The sequence below is a fragment of the Anoplophora glabripennis genome, unplaced genomic scaffold (assembly GCF_000390285.2).
Source record: "Anoplophora glabripennis isolate ALB-LARVAE unplaced genomic scaffold, Agla_2.0 scaffold72, whole genome shotgun sequence".
In the NCBI taxonomy this organism is placed as follows: Eukaryota; Metazoa; Arthropoda; class Insecta; order Coleoptera; family Cerambycidae; genus Anoplophora; species Anoplophora glabripennis.
The window spans coordinates 405908-427395 of NW_019416536.1; the positions used below are offsets into that span (position 1 = coordinate 405908).

Here is a 21488-nt window from a genome sequence, read left to right on the forward strand (position 1 = left end):
CACGGCCTGCTGAACAGATCATGGAAATCAGATCCGGGTTTGGGATTCCTGTAGTGTATTATTCAAAGCGTTTTTAAAAGACGAACAAGTGTGATGGAAGCCTCATTAACTGGGCCCCTAAAAGATCAGCTTTGAAAACCTGAATATTTCATGATGAGGATCAAACCATCCGCAGAACATGACGAACGTGTCGGATCAGTTACAAAAATGTCCCTACTCAGAATATCAGCGTAAGACTAAATTTTGATACGCCGAACCGGATTAGACTCCCTGTTCTCCCCTTAAACTTTAACGAAGCTCAAGTGCAGTAATTTACGAAGGAAATAAAAACAACGCGCCTCCTCTCAAAAGTGGCTCACCAGTGCTAAGCGGTATGAAAAGCCGTCTTCTAAATGCGAAAAGCTAAACTTCTTTATATATCTCCACCTTTGTCGCCGAGTTCAGATTCCAAGTACGAATTAAGCTAATTAGAAACATAATGAATGGAAATGTTCTCGAGATGGAACAAAAATGTCGGAGTGAATCAGCAGATGAGAACGGCATTATTGCGTAATGTTCGATATTAACTGCTCAGAAATCTTAATGTCTCAGTAATTTGTAAAGGTATAGTTTGGTTATTGTTTCGTATACTACAAAGATATTGCGACAAATGTAATTACTTAATTTAATTCAGTAAGTGAATTAAAGCTCCTTCCAACTACAAGAATAAAATTGGGAAATATAATAATAACGTTTTACTAAAACTTTGAAGTCAATAAGTTCTTATTCATAAATACGTAGAATATAAATAAATAGGCTATTGATTATAGGATTTTAAAAGGAACTATGTCCTTCAAGATATTTTATTATATGAATCGTTCTAATGGTGGTTTTAGATGAAAATTAGAGGGTGGGAATTGGACATAGGGGTGAAAAATGCACCCCTTTTAGTTTTTTAATTGTAGCTCGAAAACGAAGCAAAATTTCGCCATAGTTCATAGGAAAAATTTTGTAGAAAATTGAATTTCACATCGAAATATGCAAAATTATGTAAAAAATCTAAAAAAGCAAAAAATAAGATTTTTTGATTTTTTTACTTTTTTGTAACTTTTTTGACTAATTTATGTTAAAAACGACGAAAATCTACAAACTATTTAAGTTTGACCGGTTATAATTCGGTAAATATTAGTCCAAAAACTTTTGAAAACGCATCATATTGAAGGAAATCTAGTTTTTTTCTACAGCAAATTTCTTTGTCTACTTCTACTAAAAAAAAAGTTAGTCAAAAACGTAAAAAAATTAAAATAATTTTTTTTTACTTTTTTAAAATTGTTTATTAACAATTTTTTGCATAAAATTTTTCTTTTACATTTTTTAAATAAGCCTTTTCAATGGGAAATTCAATTCTATACAAAATTTTTCCAATCAACTATACCGAAATTTTGCTTTGCTTTCGTGCTATATTTAAAAAACTGCAATGTGTATTTTCACCCCTGTCAATTTCAACTTTTTTTTCTAATATAATAGCATCCCGCGGTTTTTTTCATTTTTAATGACCCTTCGAACAAGTCATGTGATGAAAATCCTTGAAAGAATCCTTCCTTTTTTTTTGCAAAAAATGAGAATTAAAACGTATAACGAAAATCGAAAAATTGGCTATGGCAATGCCTACACCTATCTTTACTCAAAAAAAAAAAACTAGAGGCAAAAAAGTAAAAACTTTTGTTAAGAATTTATTATTCTTTCGTTACATAATATCATTATCTGTTTGCTATTGTTTTGTTTTTATTTTCAAGATTGTTATTGACTCACTCATTTGCGTGGGTTTAAGTAGGTTCTTTTATAAACGCATTTTCTTTTGGTAATTAAATGTCCTTTCGTTAGCGTCGTGTTCCTCAATTCATTATCATTATTTATTTTTTTTTTTTCACTAATTTGCGAATAACTTGATAACAAAAAAAAGATATCGAACCCTTTTTGACGTCAAAATGTAGCTATTTTTATGCTCTTCAAACTAACCCATAAAAAGATTTATCCTGCTATTTCATTTTTTTAAGAAAACGTGAAACTACCTAAACTTGGATAAATAGTGCCAATAAATAAACACTCATTAGAAATTTCAAACTTATACCATCATCTATAGAAAACTATAGTGTTGCATTTAAAATTTTTGAGAAAAATCCATAAAACGGCATTCTTTTGTACGTCTGTAGTGACCCAAAAAAAACGAATATTTTTGTTCGTGTCTTTCGTGAAAATATGTTAGTTTATCATTTTTTTTAGAGATCGCTCAAGATTTTTAAAAATTTCCAAAATCGTCAAAAATTGATTTTTTTTTTATTTTTTTCTCGTTATTTTATCATTTTCTAGGTTGAAAAAAATCTCGATTTTGAAAACTTCAAATCGATATTTTAATTTCTAAAATTCACTCATAATTATTTTAACTTTCAAAGTAGTATACCTATGTTTTCGAGCGACCTCTAAAAAATAAATATCAATGAACTAATATATTTTTTTTATTGAATTTGATGAACAAAAGAATAGAAATAAATCACGACACTTAAATTTTAAAAAATTAAAAAATTATAAATATTTGATTCAGTGCGGTAGTAAATTTTGTCTCAATAAATTTTTTAAGTGCCTCGTGATTTAATCCTATTCTTTTGTTCATCAAATTCAATAAACAAAATTATTGGTTCGTTGATATTTATTTTTAGAGGTCGCTCGAAAACATTTTAGGTACACTACTTTTAAAGTTAAAATAATTATGAGTGACCTATAGAAATTAAAATATCGATTTGAAATTTTCAGAATCGAGATTTTTTTCTAAAAAATTATAAAATAACGAGAAAAAAAAATAAAATTTTGACGATTTTGGAAATTTTTTAAACCTTGAGCGCCCTCTATAAATTTTTTTTTGAGCTGATTTTTTGAGAGGGCTCAAAACATGATACCACACATTCACAAGAGACGAAAAAAAAATATTCGTTTTTTTTTGGGCCACCCTATAGATGATTTGTTATTTCAAAAGAATGCCGTTTTATGGATTTTTCTCAAAAATTTTAAATGCAATACTGTAGTATAGATGAATATAGTATAAGTTTGAAATTTCTAATGGAAGTGTTGTTTATTTATTGGTGCTATTCATCCAAGATTAGGTTGTTTCACGTTTTCTTAAAAAAATGAAATAGCAGTATAAAACTTTTTATGGGTTAGTTTGAAGAGCATAAAAATAGCTACATTTTGACGCCAAAAAGGGGTCGATATCTTTTTTTGTTATCAAGTTATTCGCAAATAAGTGAGAAAAAAATATTCGTTTTTTTTGGGCCACCCTATATTATAAGGGTGTCCATGTTGAGGTAAATGACATTATGCATTCACCACCAGATAAAGCATGAAAAGACCTTTCCAACGAGGTATAACACTATGGGCTTTTGATGAGCCAATCATTAAAAAAATGCATTTTTCTGATTATACATTAGGGGCTTCCCCCACCCTTTCTGTCGGGAGATAGAACAAAATGTCAATAATAAAAGTTATGCGCAATGAATCCAGCTATCCATATTTGTACTATTTAATATACCTGAATAGGAAGCATTTAGGTATGAGAAAAATTCAACTCTATGTTTTGGTATGTAGATTGCGCCCTCTAGCGGCCGAGCTATCAACTTGAAAACTATTTCCAGTGATTTCTCTTGGTAGATTTATTAAACAAAATTTTTTTTTCTCTAACATCGTACCTCGCCGACCTTAGTGCGACACCCTGTATAGTTCATAGATTTATAAATATGCTTAATTATTTTCTACTAATATTAATAAATGAACAAGACATACCCGTCCGCAGTGTATCGGACATCCGTCTGGTAGTCGTACGGCGAGTCGACGCTCCTGGAGAGGAACTCTGCCTCTCTGGAATATCGCTTTAATGGATTTGCAGCGGAGTGCCGTTTCATTCGATTTGTAGGCAGCGTCCTGTAATAGCTGTCGCTGCATTGTGTCCGACAGGGTATTTTAGGTAGTCCGTAATCTATGGGGTAGCCATCGGGGTCGACGATGCATCTGGAAAAAGAAATGTGGTCGTGAGATTATATATAACGGGGCTGTAAATTTTAGAATGTGGGCAAGATAAACTCTAAGAGTAATGGGTTGGCCAAATGCTATTTAAAATGTGCCGAGTCCGCTTCGTCTATTTCAAGGATGGATTTAATTAGTTTCGGAGTTGGCCCGGGGCTGATAGCGATTTCTTTTTGTCGCTATTTAACGTTGGAATAGGTGTTGCAACTCCAATTACTCATCCCATAATTAATAGAAACTAAAACTAATTTTCTAAACCGGACATTTTCGATCGATTGTGATACAGCAAACTGTAACAAAAGCCGGGACGAGTAGTAATTTATTTATTAGTTCTCGGAACGGATGGGCCAAAAAGTAAAATAATTCAGTCAACACTAATTATCGAAAGTTGAGGGCTTTCAAGTAAGTAGCGTCGTCCTTCGGAGACATTTAGCAATTTTTTTAACAAGTTCACTTAAACTACAACATCTAGTATAAAGAGAAAAATCGATATTTCAAATAACGCGCGAAATGCATTCCAAAGAACGTAGGAATTTCAAGAATAAGTTGTTAGAATGTTGTGAGGAAAAGAAAGTAAATTAGCTGGTTTTTAGACGGATTTTCCAAGCTATTAAGAATATAGTAAATGAGATGGCTAATCCGTCCCGTATTGCTATGCGGAGTCACAAGAGGAAGGTATAGGGTTGTTTGTAAGTCCAGTCAATTAGGTAATTATTAACATAGCATAGTTATGCCAAAGCGTCCCGACATTCAGGGTTCCCGCCGGTAAGATAAGAACAGAAATGTTCTATTCTGGACCCAAGAAATGGGCGTGTCGAGGCGAAGTGTCGAATTCAGGAGAGATCTCGAAAGAAAGGAGTTCTTCCCTAGGTTCCACATTGAGCAGTCGACTTAGTTTTACAGTCTCGAGCTAATTAATTAAATTTAATAATGGATAAAGTTTTTTTCCAAATTTTGCTATGAATCTCGCATTCCCTGAATCTCGGTACGCTGTCGCGTGTAAAGAAAGTAATTAATAATGTTTTTCGAGCCGTTGTGTCGTTATTTTGTTTGTTTGTTTTGTGTATTGTTATTAAAATCCTTTCTGGAAGTTTTGGTGTTTCCTTTTGTTTCTTTCAACTTTAGTGTCACTGGACTACATTCTACGTAAGCAATGGATGGTAAGTGCTTAAAATTAATTCTCTGAACATACAACATTTCTAAGTTCCCACGTATTAATTAAGGTATAGTGATAATTATAAACTCCCTTTCGAGAATTAAATAGTAAACTCTTGTGAAATCCAGACTCGTTATGATACTGTCATAACGATATATAGATATATAAAGAAATAACTCCTCAGGTTACAAAACCTTCCAAAATCTATACGTTTTATTCCTACAACTTTGACATTTGTAAAATTAAAAACACTGTGCTTGTAACAACTAATGGAAGTGCAGATAAATTATTAACATAACAGTTCTTTTTCATGATCAATTTGCCAAAACTTTGACCAAAATTTGAATTCTGCTGTTCAAATAAAAAAAAATCCTAGAAAGTACGTCTAGAAACGTCTGTTTTTCAAGATAAAATCCACAATAATTAAATATAAAACATTTGCATCTAAACAACATATAAATATAAATCTCCTTCAGGTTTATTAGTCAAAATAATACATTTGTTTCTTGATTTATATCGCAGTGTAACTGCATAAACTGCTTTTGTGAATAGATTTTGTTGGGCTGGTGTTCTGTCAGTGTACGAGACATATTAAAAATCGAATACATATAGCCCAGTCGGGTTGTCAATTAACCGGGAAAAAATTAGGGACCATAATTTTGTTGTTCTAACCTTTAAGGGGGTCAATAGTAGTGTAAATTCAGAATCGCGATTGAATTCCACCCCTGCGTCAGCCGCCATCTTGAATTTAAGGAAAAATTGTTTTAATAATCATTTAATTTTAATTTCAATAATTATACTTTGGTTACTATTTTCCCCCTTAACTTGAAAAATATCGATCGCATGATAAAATTTGTAATAAAAGAAGTTGTAGGAAATCGCATTTTCAACAACTTAAGTTCTTACCATTTTTGTTGTAAAGTTGAAAATGGTCGAGATATTGAGCAAAAACAATTCCTTTGAAACCAACTCCCGCAAGGTCCTACGCTCGCGTCTTTAGCACAAGCGTATGACCTTAAATATTGGTATAGCGAAAAAATTAAAGAGATCAAAATTGTAGAAAATATAATTCTTTCCAACTTTGTTTATGTACATTTATATCGTATAGTCAATAACAAACGAGATAATTCAATAATTATACTTTGTCACTATTTTCCCCCTTAACTTGAAAAATATCGATCTCACGATAAAATTTGTAATAAAAAAAGTTGTAGGAAATCGCATTTGCAACAACTTAAGTCCTTATCAATTTTGTTGTAAAGTTGAAAATGGCCGAGATATTGAGCAAAAAACGATTTTTCCTTAAATTCAAGATGGCAGCTGACGCAGAGGTGGAATTCAGTCGCGATTCTGAATTTACACTACTATTGACCCCCCCTAAAGGTTAGAACAATAAAATTGTGGTCCCAATTTTTTCCCGGTTAAGCCCTTTTTTTGTCTAACCCGACTGGAGTAATAAAAGAAATCGACTCTTACAGCTGTCGTACTGGGTAATTTTATTATAAGATGTAATTTTTGTTCAGAGTGTGTTCCCATATATGTGACAGATAATGAACAGTTTTTCCGAAGCTAAGTGGAACCCGAAGACATTGATTCTGTCGCCCAGTATACTGCGTAAGAGAAGAACCTATGACCACAAGTTAGAAAATCAATGTAATTTTTGGAAAGTACTATTTACGATTTTACTTTTTAATTCTGAAATTCCAGCCCTATCTACGTTTGTATGTTTGAAAACATTAATGCTGACCGTATTTCGTTGGCAAGTCATCTTTCTTTCCAATCTTCCCCTGATTATATGGACCGTGAATAAGGCACGGGAGCCTGACAAGAAAATCAATCACTGTATAGGCCGTTATAATATTCATAAAGTAGGAACGTATACATTTTCATAAATTCCATGACAAATCGTCGCGATTTACATCGACGCGAAATTATAATTCTTCTCCCTGTGGCAATAAATATGGATATACAACGGAACCGAGTGTGTATGTCCGGGATAATTCTCTGATAAATCGCGGGCGGCGTACGGTTCGATCCGAAACGTCGGGTTGGAGAGGAAGCACGGCTTCTTTCATCGATTATCGTTAGCGAATTAGAACAAGCGAAGGAACAGGGATAATTTATAGGTTGAGCGTTCATTACATTTTCTTGAGTTAATTGAGAAATAGGGCCACTATAAATTTGAAAAACGCTATATGAAGTCTTTGCCGTCTAATCTAGGGCATACCGACTGGAGTTGATAATTGAAAATGAAGCGGAATCTATGATATACTAAGTGACACAATACCGAAGACACTGGGTCTTCAGTCATTTCAAGAATTTTATTCAGGAGCTTGTCTTAAGCAACCGATTAAAATTCCGAACCAATTTGAAATTAATCGTACGTTGGTGGGCTACTCATACATTAATGGATATATCTCATAACAAAGTGCTGCCAAAATCAGTCAAAGATCTGCAGATCTCAGTGGTTATAGCGAAAAACCCATTGCAATATGTTGAAAGTAAGTAGTTCAGTATTTCTTAAGGCATTGTCTTGCTAAAAAACTGGATTTGGAAGCGTTCTGAGCTAAAATACGACATAAATTTCCAGAATTTCTTGGATAAAATGCTGGATGGTCATGTCATTTCTAATTAAAACTAGAAGATAAGAAGTCTCACTATTGTCAGATCATGATGGCCTGATGAAGGTGAGAAAGCAGTGTGATATGTGACACACATTTTGCTCTGTTTTTATTAAAGGTAAAAGTACAGTTTTTCAGTGAGATATACTTTGACCAAACCCATCTTGTCTGCAAGATGTTCAGGTCAAGAAGGTGATCAGCAGTGGTAGTCGAAGAGACCAGGGACCTTAACAGTAGAGCAGATAATGCGCTCTGGTGCTAGTCTGCCACTGAACAGCTGAAACTTGAACACAAGTCAATTTAGTCAATCTGTAATGTCTGGCAAATGTGGCAGGACACTACCTTGGATTACCTTCAATATGTTGCAATCAATCAAGATTTTCAGACCGTGCAAATGCAAAGTCGAATTTAGCACATGTCTTTTGACATTTGACTTAGCCTCTGACGTATCTTTAATTCATATTCTTTTTATCAATAATCAGTGACTTACGGCAGACAGTAAAAACGACACAAGTTCAAGTTTCAGTTTCCTGTCACTTAATATATTCATATTAGTGGCTCTGTTGGGAATAGAAAAAGCGGACCTCTATTGAAATTACCACTAGTTAATTTAATATTTAGACTTAAAACTAATTTGCGTTTCACATCAGACATGTCAAAGAGCTAGTATAGGTGCCTAAATAAACGTAGCGTCGGAGGATAACCGATGTTTGTGTAAATGTAGGGCTTGAATTGCTGGAAAGCTAGACTTTCGTGTCATGTGATGAACGCACAACATGAACACAAAGGTAGCAAAATACAAATTAGTTTTAAGTTATTTCAAAGGCGACGTAAAATGCGGTCATTTGTGTAAAATGTGGTACTTGTTATTTCAAATTAAATCGTCATCATTTAAATACGGGTAATCATAATATAAAAAAGCAGTTGCAGCAAATGTCTAGTTAGGTTGGTTTGTAAAAAAGGCAAAACTTCTTTGTCAATAATTTCTGGAAATGCTGCAAGGTTACGTAAGGACAAATCTATAATATATTAAATGTGTATTCTATATAAGTTTTTATCAAACCAATAGTGGTAAGTTTCAATTAATACAATTTATTACTAGTCATCAGAAACTGTGGTGACAGTCAAATAACTAAACAGTATCTATGGTGAAGCCCGCTCTATGCTCAGGATACACAATGCCACTGACAGCCAAAGAAACATGTGCCATACACTGGACCAACCAAAACGTCAAATTCTTCGAAAAACCTGGATTGTTCATTTGCTCGCAAGGTCGACAGTGCAGGCATTAGGATACCTTATCGAATAAATTGATCGATGGGAAGCGTCACATCAGAGGCAGACATGTAGATGTTGAATAATGACGAGGATATAAAGAGTGCAGTTATAAGAAGGCAACGGTTGTGTCACTTTCTATTTCAATAAAATTACATAAAAGAGAACCTACAATCAACCCTGTAGTCACCCTAACATTTCCGATCTCTATTTATTACAAATGTAAATCACAAAGTGATAGGGCCAAATATAGATTAGCGATTAAAATTGCATTAGAAAGTTAATTTCGACCAAATAGAATCAAAATGAACAAACGATTGATTTTTACGATTGCAAATTCGAATACTATTTATTGGTAAATTGTAAATTATCAAAAGAAAACTCTACAAGTATTCTACATTCTAAACTGAAGGAAATCGTAAATTGTGAATTATGAAACGCGAATTATAAATTTCAGATACCTATTTCAAAAGCGTAACTCTTGCCGCACAAATCCGCTGGAAAATTATCGGCCGCCCGAACACGAGGCGGAACAAATAAATCGGCCCCGCAATTTATTTCGGTTTAGATTAAATCTAGCTAAAAGGCACAACCCATTAATTAATCCCGCAGCATACAGACCTAATATCGCTGTAGAACTCGGCGCTGCCTCTCAGACAGGCGATGGGGAAGGGCCCCGCCATCACCGAGCCGACATGCTCGCCCTGGAAGGCTTCCTGATTCCGCTCGTCCTCGCCGTCGCCTTCGCGCCTGCAGCCGATGCTCTCGGTGCCGTTAATGAGGTCGGGGTTCTGCTCCAGCTGATAACGCCTGAGCGACGCGGGACTCCTGGCCTGATTAGCGGTCCTGACCGGAGACACGGCGCTCAGCATCTCTTCGCAGGGGTGCACGCCGTACCCCATCATATCCTCTTCACAATTAGCTGATGGGGTGTTTATCTGCGGAAGGAGGGACTTCGTTTAGATACGGCTCGGGGAGACGACGGTATAAACGTAGAAAGGAAATATGAGTTCTTATTCATAAGCAACTTTTTCGCGCAAGCTGATGTATTTCTAAGTACAGGGTAGGAAAGTACCGATGGTCTATCTGAAGTTACGTGAGAGCGATAAAGTAAGCCATAGAAATCCATGCGATAGAGAAGGATGACTATAATGAAGGCGTCTCATAGACACCGCCCGTTTCGCCCTTTCACAAATAAGATCCACTTCTTATTTGTGGAAGGGCGAAATGGGCGTTGACTATTAGATGCCTTCATTATAGCCGTCCTTGTCTATCACATGGATTTCTATGGCTTACTTTATCGCTCTCACGTAACTTCTGATAGACCATCGGTACTTTCCTACACTGTATATTGTTTGTATGGAAAGGGAGATAGCGTTGTAAATGTTAATACATTGTGAATTGTGAATTTTACATTGTGTGTGTTAATTGTAAGTCCGAAGTTTCGAGTAACGAACTGTAAATTACATTCATTATGGCAAATTATAAATGTACAATAAATTGTGAATGTTAATTTGTAAATTGTAAATTTGCGTTGTCAATCCCAAGATGCGTAGTGTAAATTACCTTAACAACAGTAAATTGCAAATTAGAAAATGCAAATTTACAACAATTCAAATTGTAAAATGTAAATTTGGACTGTAAACTTCAAGTTGTAAATTAACTCAAAACTTGTTGATTACGAATTTTAGGATTAGCTGAAGGGGTGTTTGTCTCCGGAAGGTGAAATTTCGTTTATATAATACTTGGGGAATCGATAATGTAAATTCAGAAAGAAATATACGTTTTTAGGTAGTATTCAAGCAGCATTTTGTCATAAACTGACGTAATCTGGCGCGTTATCCATTGAGTAAAATTCCAAATCGTATATTGCAAATTTGGAGATAGCAACTTATATTTTATAACTTACAATTACAGAATTTTATAAGTTCACAATTTACAATTTTCGTTTATATAGTGGAATTATTTCCTACAGTTATTTAACTTTAACTTCAACTTTTTTAAGAAATTTAGATGGGTAATTTCAACTGGAATACCCTTTACATCTAATCAATATGCTTACAGTAAATTTAGTTTGTGTTCAAATTATTGATTTCACTTTTTGTGACATATATAAAAATTTACAGCTTTCTTAAAATTTTGTTTATATGAGAGGCACTCAATAAAATTTATTTAGCTTCTTTTAACATTGTTTTCTCTTAAAATTATACCCTAAAGGGAATTCAGATTGCGAATTCTCATTAACATAACAATTTTTGTTGAATATACTAGTAAAAATTTAGTGACTCAAATCTTAGGACGGACTTAATTGGTGCAGGTAGCTTGTTACAAAACGTTAATGTCCCGCTAGTCTGTTATTTTGCAATAATAATTTTATTTTGTTATACAGGGTGTTCCAGATAGACCTTCAATTAGACGTTTCTGGAAAACTACGCGTACTGGAATTATGAGAATTTATGTACGGGGGTTTCTCCTAATGTTCTATCGATTGAAAATATTGGCGTCGCCGTGGAACTTCCGGTTCTACCGGAAGTAGACGTCAACTCGCTTATTTCAAATGGAATGTACTATTTTTTATTTAATTTTTGGATTCTACATCGAATTTTAAGGTAAGTTTCATAACCTTACTTTATCCTTAAACTCAATAGTTTTTAAAATATTCAAAATTTTCAAAATTTTTGAAAAAATCATACCTACACTTAATCGGTTCTATCTCCTTCAATTTTTAAGATAGGAAGCTGAAATTTTAGATGGTCAATAACAAAACGTGTCCAAATATCTGGAATATTCGAAAGTTAGTGCATGTTACACAGGGCGTCTAAAAAACAGGGACCAATTGTGTCAAATTGAAAGTTTAATAACTCGCTTATTTTAAATAGGAAACCCTGTATTTTATATTGCCAGTAGATGCACCTGTTAATTCTCTTTCCATTGGTATAAACATTCCCCATACCTAAATCCCACCGATTTAAAGATATTTGAACATAAGTACAGAGACGAATATAATCCGACAGTTAGCTGTAGGTTGGCTGTGGAAAAACATTTAAATGCCACCAAGTGTCACTACTTATTTAGCAAATTTGCTGTCATAGCTGTAAAGCGAGTTTGTCGATTTTCCAAGTGTTTTCAATAATAATGGCACACTCTGGGTACACACACGACGACTACACGTCGGGGTAAATTGTCAGGTTGCAAATCGTGTATTAACATAAATGAAAATGGCTTCCATTTATGCTTCTTCAGAATTCTGTAAATAGTTCCTATTGACAGACGTGAATTTATTATGCATCTCTAATTGACGCCTGTGGATAAGCGGTGAAAAATGCCAATACATTTACTTCATTTTCTTCGTTGTTCATTGATGTCTTACTTTTATCATGTTTCGGGAGAAACTTTCCATTCTCAGAACAATAGACTAGACCAGCACGGTTTTATGAATAAGTGCTCCATTAATACGAACTTGATTTGTTTTGCTCAATATTTATCTAATATTATCTACCAGCAAGGGCAGGTAGATGTGGTGTACACTGATTTTTCGAAGGCATTCGCCATAGTTACGCAATAAGCTACTGTTGGTGAAGTTGGAGAGACATGGTTTTTCTGCGTCTTTGACTAAATTATTCGCTTCTTATTTGTCAAATCGCACTCAATATGTTACATTTAATTATTTCAAATCTAACACACGTGTCTACATCAGGAGTTGCACAAGGCTCCAACCTAGGCCCATTGCTTTTTTCTATTGTTATCAATGATTTGAGCTCACTCATTACATGTGATAAGTTATTTTTCGCTGACGATTTGAAAATATTTTCGTATATCGAATAAAAAGATGATTGTGATTGTTTGCAAATGAATTTGAAAAAATTAATTCATTGGTGCGTGTCAAATTACCTCAGTCTAAACAGCTCCAAGGGTTACAGCTCTACTGTTATATTCTCACGTAAATTCAATGTAATTATTTATGACTACTGAATTGACTCTGAAACTCTTATAAAAAATCGAATTAAATAACAGACTAATAGAACAGTAGACGTTATAGTAATGATGCCCTCGATTGATGTATACTGTCGTGAGAGTCTCAATGTTATCCATGTTATCCCTATTTATCCCCAACTATCCCCATTTTTATCCTCAAGTATCCCCAAAAACCTTTATTACCTTAATGCAATTAAAAATATATATTATCTTTACAGAATTTACTTCAGCCTTTAAAAAGAAGTAGTAACGAAAGCAATATTCTTGTGTTTCACAATGCAATTGGTTGCATTTACCTAAACTACTTCGATACAATTTTTTAATTTTGTCGTCGCAATTTAATCAGTAAAAAAGCCAAGTTTTTCCGTTTCATCCCCACAAACTGCTTGCGCGAACGCGGGCCATAAACCCGTAAACGTATACGGAATCCCTTCTACACCAGACTGCAACTCTAAATACAAAATAACGTGAATTACCTTTAGTGGATCCGGCAGGCATTCAACGTTCTCTCCGGGCTTATTTGCATTTTGCTGAAATTGCATTGCCACTTCTTTGGTGTGCTCCCGCTTCTGCTGCCTCCTATTTTTTCTGTGACATTTAACAATCAATACCGTAATGACTATCAGCGCGAGGATCCCTACGACGCAGATCCCGATCACGGCGAACAAGAAGTATTCCAAAGGAAATGAGACGATAATTACAATAGGGTCCTCCTTCAGGATTATTTTGATCGTGAAGTTCGATTGCGACGTTCCCGCAGCGTTGACGGCGTTGCAAATGAACGTACCGTTGTCGTCCGCATTGGTGTTATAAATGAACAGTTCGCTGCGCTTATTCTCGGCGCCCTCCTCGACGAAGTAAAGTAAGTGGACGCCCGGCGCCACCATCGTGTTGTTCTGCAGCATCTGCCCTTGGAACCACCAGGAGACCGTCGCCTCAGGCACGGCGTGCACGTGACACGACAGCGACACGTTCTTGCCCTCCCCCAACTCCAGATAGAAGGACGTAGGCGATATGTCCGGAAGACAGGCCAGCTCTGCGATCGGTATCGATTTGATGGCGCGGCCCGCCAAGCGAGGGGGGCCCTGGCACGCCGGGTCCTCCGAGAGGGGAATGTTAAAATCCCTGAGCCAAGCGGAAAGATCTTGGATGTGACAGTCGCATTCCCAGGCGTTTTTCTGGAGCTCCACACCTTTTACGCTCTCGGGAAGCGTGCGACGTCCGCGTATCGTCCTCAGCCGGTTGCCGTCCAAGTGTAGCCACTCCAGGCTGTGCAGCCCCTGGAAGGCCCCCTCCTCCACGTCGGCGATCTGGCAGTTGCTAAGCTCCAGAGTATTTAAATATGATAAATGGTTGAAGGCGAACTTTTTTAACGAATTTATGGGGTTCAAGTTCAAAGTTAACTTCATGAGAGAGGGACAATTCATGAAGGCGCCAGATGGAATGGTCTCCAGTAAATTATCCGACAAATCCAACTCCACTAAATTCGTTAACCCCTTGAACGTATCCCTGTGCACGGTTTTAATTCTACAGCTTGATATATAAACGCGCTGCAAGTTGATCAACTGCTTTTTGAGGAAAAGCTCCTTGGAAAGTTTGTTTAATTTATTCCCTGAGAACTCCAGGACCTGCGTCTCGGGGTCCATGCCGTCCGGGATCTCGCCCAGGTTCTTGTTGCCGCACTCGACTGTTTGTTTCCCATTTTTCCACTTGCATGCACAGAACACCGAACAGGCCGAGCTCTCCTTCACGGCGTGTAGTATCAGCATCGAGTACACCTGCCACAATATCTGCATCTCGCTCTCTCGGTTTTCTACTGACGCAATTCCATCTCACACGGCTGCCATCTGAAACAATACAGACCGGAATTGGTAATATTTCGTTAAATAATCAATTTTATTTGTTACATTGTTACGCTATCCGTTACGGTTAGGTTACTTGATGCATTAAAAATATATAAAGTGAAAAAAATATATTTTATCTGCTCCCACTAAAGTAAATACACTATTAATACATTGTTTTTAAGGAGGTAAGTGAGGGGGTAACGTTGCCGATGTTCTTCGGAATGAATGGCCTGTATAAGTTTCAGGATGTTTCAAAAACTGTGCAATCTTATTAGGGATCATAGAAAGGGTATTCTTGCCGACTGGTTGGTTGTAACATCTACCTGCTTGATAGCGCATAAAAAAGAGTGATATTTCAGTTTTAATTTCCAATCTAATGATCTAATATTTCTTGAGAATTTCTGGGTGAGAAACAGAACCCAGACGAGAAGTAATTGTAAACATATGTGGCATACCATTTTTTAGAATCTGGAATTGTAACTACAATAAAGGAACCGAAATTTTTGAAATTGACGTTTTTCAAAGTAAGTTTGCATAACTCATCAGAACGGCATTCTCCTGCAATGCCTAAGACCCTCACTACATCGTTTGACGTTTTAGGTGTATAGCCATCATTGTTATGTTTCAAAAATGTTCTCAGCTTGGGGCATTATTGTATATATCCACGTTCTCCTCTATGAAAATAGTTGACTTAATCATTGAGTATTCACTTTGACGTCTGTATTGAATATGCTAGCAGTTACATTTCAGAAACACCAGTATTTGTGTTCTGGTACCATTCTTTGAAATTTCCATATGCTCGTCCGTAGCCCACTTTCGACTTCTCTAGCAATAAAAATTCGCAGGCAGGCAGGCATGCATTTGCTGCACTTTCTATTTGAAAATCATTTAGAAATAATAATTTAAAAGCAGCAAAATTGCAAATTTTTAGTAGCTTTGTTTGTAGACATCTTAGAAACGACAAAATCCAAACAACCAAGGCGACATAGCCGTAGGATAAACATTTACCATCCTTTGTCGATAGGAATAAATAAAATTACGGTATTTGAGAATACGTAAAAAAGTAAAATGGTAAAATATTTAACAAAATATAACAATATTAAGTTCACAACAAGGTTTTCAACCAAATAAATTTTTTTTCGGATGCTACCGATTAATTGGAGGTGTCTATTTCCCCTTCAATTCATTCTAAGAACGATGGAACGCAAACAACCCGACAATCATAAACGCAAATCTATTCAAATCGGATGCACTAAAATATTAAACCCCCCCTGAGAGCAGAGGGAGATAAAATATCCCGCATTCGGCCGCGCAGAGAGAAACATTTCCAATTCAAAAGTTGTCTGCCCCAATGAATGGCCGAACAACAAAGAGTGATTGCGTTGGCCAACGTTTTTTACATTTTACATCCATTTCGGTTTGTTCTTTTTCCGAACTTTGCAAGCGAATTTATTTTCTCCTTCTGCAAACTTATCCCGGCATAAACAAATTGCCACGGCGGATTTTGTAAATGAGAGGGATTTAGAGGCGGTACGACATTAAAAGTGTTATAATACGGAGAATGGCTGATAATTTGAGGTTTAATAAACGCGAGCCGGGAATGTTTACCTTGCCGAATTAAAATCATACAGTCGATAAATCTACAAATTCCAATTTAGCTACGTTCCAATCTCGGAAAATTTCCAGGCCAATGTGACGCTAAATTATTCCACAAAAATGGAATATACACACTGGAAACATTTGATGTTATTAAAGTCTCTTAATGATGAAATCTCTTTATATACGGTGTTACTGTTATAAATTTTTTTCATCAAGCTATGTAATATGATCACAGAAAGAAATCCTATAGAAATTTATTTAAATTTTTAATTTTATTATGTAAGTATTGTATTAGTTGCAGAGTCCTACCAAGGCTGACGTTCGAACATACATTATGTGGGGTGCGCAGGGGTACTCTGGTGCTTTTCGTGTTGAATTGGAAACTGGTTCTCCTTGAAAACGCCGACTTTGAGATGGTGAGGTTATTGATAATTTTGATGTGTATGGCTTCAATCCAAATTTCGTAATATTTGGAAATGTTTTAATTTTCAAAAGTTCGGAACTGTGTAGAATTTTCGCGTATTTGCACGCTGTCAGCAGTAGCACAGCTACTTCTTCCAATGTACGTAGTCTGTGGTTACTTGTTTTGGCAGGATTTGTACTACGTGAATGGGCTGTGGAAGGTTTCTGAATTGAATTGGAAACTGTAGTGAATTTTGACTAAGACAAGGTATAGCTACAAGTAGATGTGAACGAAAGCATTGTACTTGAGAGTTACAGTAATTATTATAAAATTTGTATGCTGTCTTAAGAGGTTCTATACGCTTTGTTAGTTCTATATCGCTAGTACACTTCTACAAATTTAAAGGAATATAAAGACACTTACACAAGTAACCTGAAAACATCACAAATTGAGTGTATCAAATGAAGGAAAGCAGCGCAGAAAAACGGGAAATGTTTAAAAAGTATTTCCACTCTATCGAAATATATAGACCCAATCGAGGAAGCCAAACAAAAGGAAAACAAATAAAAATTGACTTACATTCAATTTATGACAGTTCTGGAGAACTAAAGCTATAAAATAAACATTATTTTTAATAAACTTTTGAACCCCTGGTCCACTTGACGCAAGTTCAATGTTAAAATGAAAACATAAATAACAGAGCTTTACCGTATGGCTATATAACAAATGTGTCGTACCCCGAAGTTATGTTCTGGAACATATGTCGTTGAGATAAAGAAGGAATAAGTAAACGCTGCCGAGATACGGAATTTTATAAATATAAGTGTAAGGGAGTAAAGAAACGTTTTGAAATATCCAGGGAGCTGTAAGAAAAGTAAGTAGCTAGCAGACATATATTGTTTTCGTATCGTGTGTCCCTGGAGGATTGGCATTGATTCTGAAAATCGTAATTTTCTGATAAATCCTTCGGAATACAAAAAATAACAGTGATTTTTTTATGAGAAGCTTTGTCGCAGATTTATGTCACTCCAAAACTGGACTTTAGGAAACGAAATTAAAAACAGTTGTTACTTTCTCTTTCTTTCATAAATGTCATTTTTTTAGCTTTGACAACAGTCTGAAAGAGGAGAGATGTAGCCCTATTGCTTATAAATTTGAATTTATAAAAAAATGTAAATTGATAATATTTTCCTTCTCCATTGTGTATATATTTTCCCGCCAAAGAGGAAGCGTAATCTCCGGTTATATTAGAATTTCATTTATTAACCACGTGAGATCTTGGGGAATTATCTCTGGCAATATCGTCTTTTTATGGTCAAATCCTGACCCTTTGCTCGTTCGGGAGGCAATAAACTTGATGGTTTTTTATTTTTTATTTGCAAAGGACACGCCACGAACGACTTTCCCTTTTCCACTGCGCATTTTCTGTAGGATTACTTCGCGGATAGTCTAGTACATTTTTTTTCGAACAAGAGAAAAAGTGCATCGGTTGAAGTTACAGCGGATTCTGACCTAGTTCAGCGGTAGGCTTCCATCGATTTCGCTTTTGGTGGATGTCGAAAAATTTACATTTGCGCATTAATGCTACGAATCCATTTGCATATTTGTTTTTCATATTGCCCATGCGGACTTCCTCATTATTACATTTGTTTCAACGTATCTCTCGATCGGAGGTACAACACAACTTTGGGAGTTATAATGACCTTTTTTGGTCACAATGGTTCCTATAACCAGCTGTTAAAAAACGTATCTCTATAACACTATGTACTTTCAATAAGGAGCCAAAATGTCACGAAAACTAACAAAAATCCCGCTTCATATACCACTAGAAGGCACCAGGGAAACAGCTGCCCTACGGAGTTCTGATAAAACTTCGCTACGGATCAATAAGCAAGATATAAGCCGTGAACGACATTAGGTTGTCGTTTTAAGGACCTTTTGTGATAATAATCAAATTAATCTTGAAATAATTTATATAAAGTACCGAATGTAGCCAAAAGAAAATACAAGAAATCAACGATACTTAGCTTAATGAAGATAAATGGGCAGGCTGAATCTAGATTTACCTTGAGATAAATAAATGGATACATCGTCTAAAGGAAAATGGCAATGATTTTTTTTGTAACCCCGTCAAGTTTTGTAATATGGACTACAAAGTAGGTATAATAAAGATGTAGGAACAAGATGGCTGAAACTATACATATTGAATTCTCGCAGCCGAGAGAGATGCACTCACCTTTGGATAGGACATAGCTATGCGAAACATCTCCCTACTGTTAAAAAGGTTGTCACCGCCGTTCTTGGTGGTGGAAATTCGAAATATTTGGAATTATTCAATTCTCGTGATTGAAAACATACATAGATATTGAATTTTCCAAACCGAGAGAGATGTACACATCGCCTTACTGTTAAAAATGTTATCACCGCCGTTACTGGTGGTGAAAATTTGGAATTATTGAATTTTCGTTGCGGAAAAGATACATACATATTGAATTTTCTCAATCGAGAGAGATGTATTGTCTTTTAATTTTTAAAAAAGTTGTAGTTAATTTTTTTGTTAAAAATGAATGTAAGATTGTTTACAAACTTGGAGATAATTTTTTAATAGTAGGTAGAATGCAAAGGGTGACGGAATTTGACGATACATATCTAAAAAAAGTAATAGTGGTTTGAAATAAAAAAGTTATAGTGGCGACTAGCCCCTAAGCAGGTGACCTTGTATGTAAAAGTTATTCTCTGCTGTTTTGTCTTAAACTTGGAAGAACGTCATTAAGAAACGACGAACTACCAGCATCTTGATAAATATGTCAAGTGATATTTTTAACGAAAAGAAGAAAAACCGTTGGAAAAAATGTAACGGATGTGCCGAGTAATATATTTAGGGGGAAACCCCGTTATATATGTCAAGAGTTTATAGCTTGAATAAAAATATAAGCTCCTCTATACGCATTTTATCTTTCTATCGCAAAAATAACCCTAACAGAATCTATAACAGCTACACAGAGAGGAACATCTTTCAAACAGAATCAATGATCCTCTTCCCGAGCGGATTGATAAATGACTTAACCTTTGCAGCTTTCGGTGATAAACTCAGCTTAATCACGATATTTCTCTGGCTTTACATTTCGCCTCCGGTTCCTTTTGGTGGGGCGATAAATATTTAATTGGGCATGTTTTATCTAAAGTTGAAAGCGCTTTTCCCGAGAAACAGCCCAAGTCTATTTCCATAATGTCCAAGGCGGTGTAGGTTTAAATGTATCCTCATATTATACCTTAGTTGCTTAACGAAAGGAGGAAAAGTACCTAAAACACTCAAACTGGAGCACTTCTAATTTAGTGAGGCACCGAGATACAGAGTGTTTAAATTTTAATTTTTTATTTATTTTTATTAATTATTTCAAAGAGTTTTAAAGATATTGACTCGAAATTTAAAAAACGCTTTTTGGGGATAAAGGTGCGTATTTTGGGTGATGCGAATATTTCTACCTGCACCAGTGGCGTTCTTGCAAGAATGACATAAAAAAATGATACTCCTCCAATGACTTTTCCCGTTTTGATATGTTTTAAGAAATCCTCCATTTTTACTGGACAATTTGCTTTTTTTAATTTTTGTAGGACAAAATTTGACAGTTATGACCGTTGGAAGCTCAAAACTAAGCTCGAAGACTGCCTTTCCTGAGCCCTTTCAGCTTACAAATCTAAAAAACAAAGGGCTCAAACAAACAGCAAATCACAGAACTTAAAGTGCTTTAAATTCCCTTTACCATAACTTTAAAATTACAAAAGTTATGGTAAAAAAATTAATCGCATTTTTTCGGTAAAATTTTCGGAGCGGGAGCTTTTTAAGGATTTTTAAGGGTTGAAAAATTAAATTTCATAAATTATATTAAAAAACATGTAAGGAACTTCATCCAACATATTTGAACATGAATTGAATCTTTAAAATACTTAAATCTGCGATTTTCGCATTTTTTTCGTACAAGGGTAGTTTTCACCCCAAAATAGAAAAAAGCACACATCTGGACAATATAACTTTTGAATTGGGGGGGGGTCAGATGAGCTTGTATGCAAATTTTCAGGAAAATCCATGCTATCCGAAAAAATTGGGAGCTTTTACCTTATTTTCGCTTTCAGTGACTGGACTATAACTTCGGCAACCACCCCCTAAAATATTTCCCACTTATTCACCCTGTATATTAGTGTCCAAATTCTCGCAACCCAATTCATGTTTATTCAGAATGAAAATTTCTATGTAGATAGAAGATGAGTCGTGAAGTTGTCGCTTTTCTTGGCGCCTCAGGCATGCCTTTTCACTTTTACAATAAAAAAATGATATAATTTATTTTTCATAACACAAATTGCTCTTCAGTATATTGAAAAAACAGTCTATAACGTTCTGCAAATACTTAACCTTTTTCTCAATTTTGGGAATTGCTTTTTCGTTTTAAAAGCTAGAAACATGAAATGGGCAAGTAAATATAGTTATATCCTCTTTAAATATAGGTATTGCATGCTTTTTGTATCTGCTTTAAGAGACATGTCAATTTCAACCAATGGTAAAA

At 35.2% G+C, this 21488-nt stretch overlaps 1 protein-coding gene across 1 annotated transcript in view; it reads right to left on the reverse strand.

Moving 5' to 3' along the window:
• LOC108908975 (leucine-rich repeat-containing protein 24-like) overlaps positions 1 to 21488 on the reverse strand; it is a 74617-nt gene that overhangs the window by 3072 nt on the left and 50057 nt on the right. Inside the window, exons 2-4 of the mRNA XM_023454895.1 lie at positions 13557 to 14927; positions 9727 to 10043; positions 3810 to 4038 (exon numbers count right to left, since the gene is read on the reverse strand). Coding sequence (XP_023310663.1) covers positions 3810 to 4038; positions 9727 to 10043; positions 13557 to 14876 — 1866 coding nt within the window. The 5' untranslated portion in view covers positions 14877 to 14927. The remainder of the gene's footprint in view (positions 1 to 3809; positions 4039 to 9726; positions 10044 to 13556; positions 14928 to 21488) is intronic.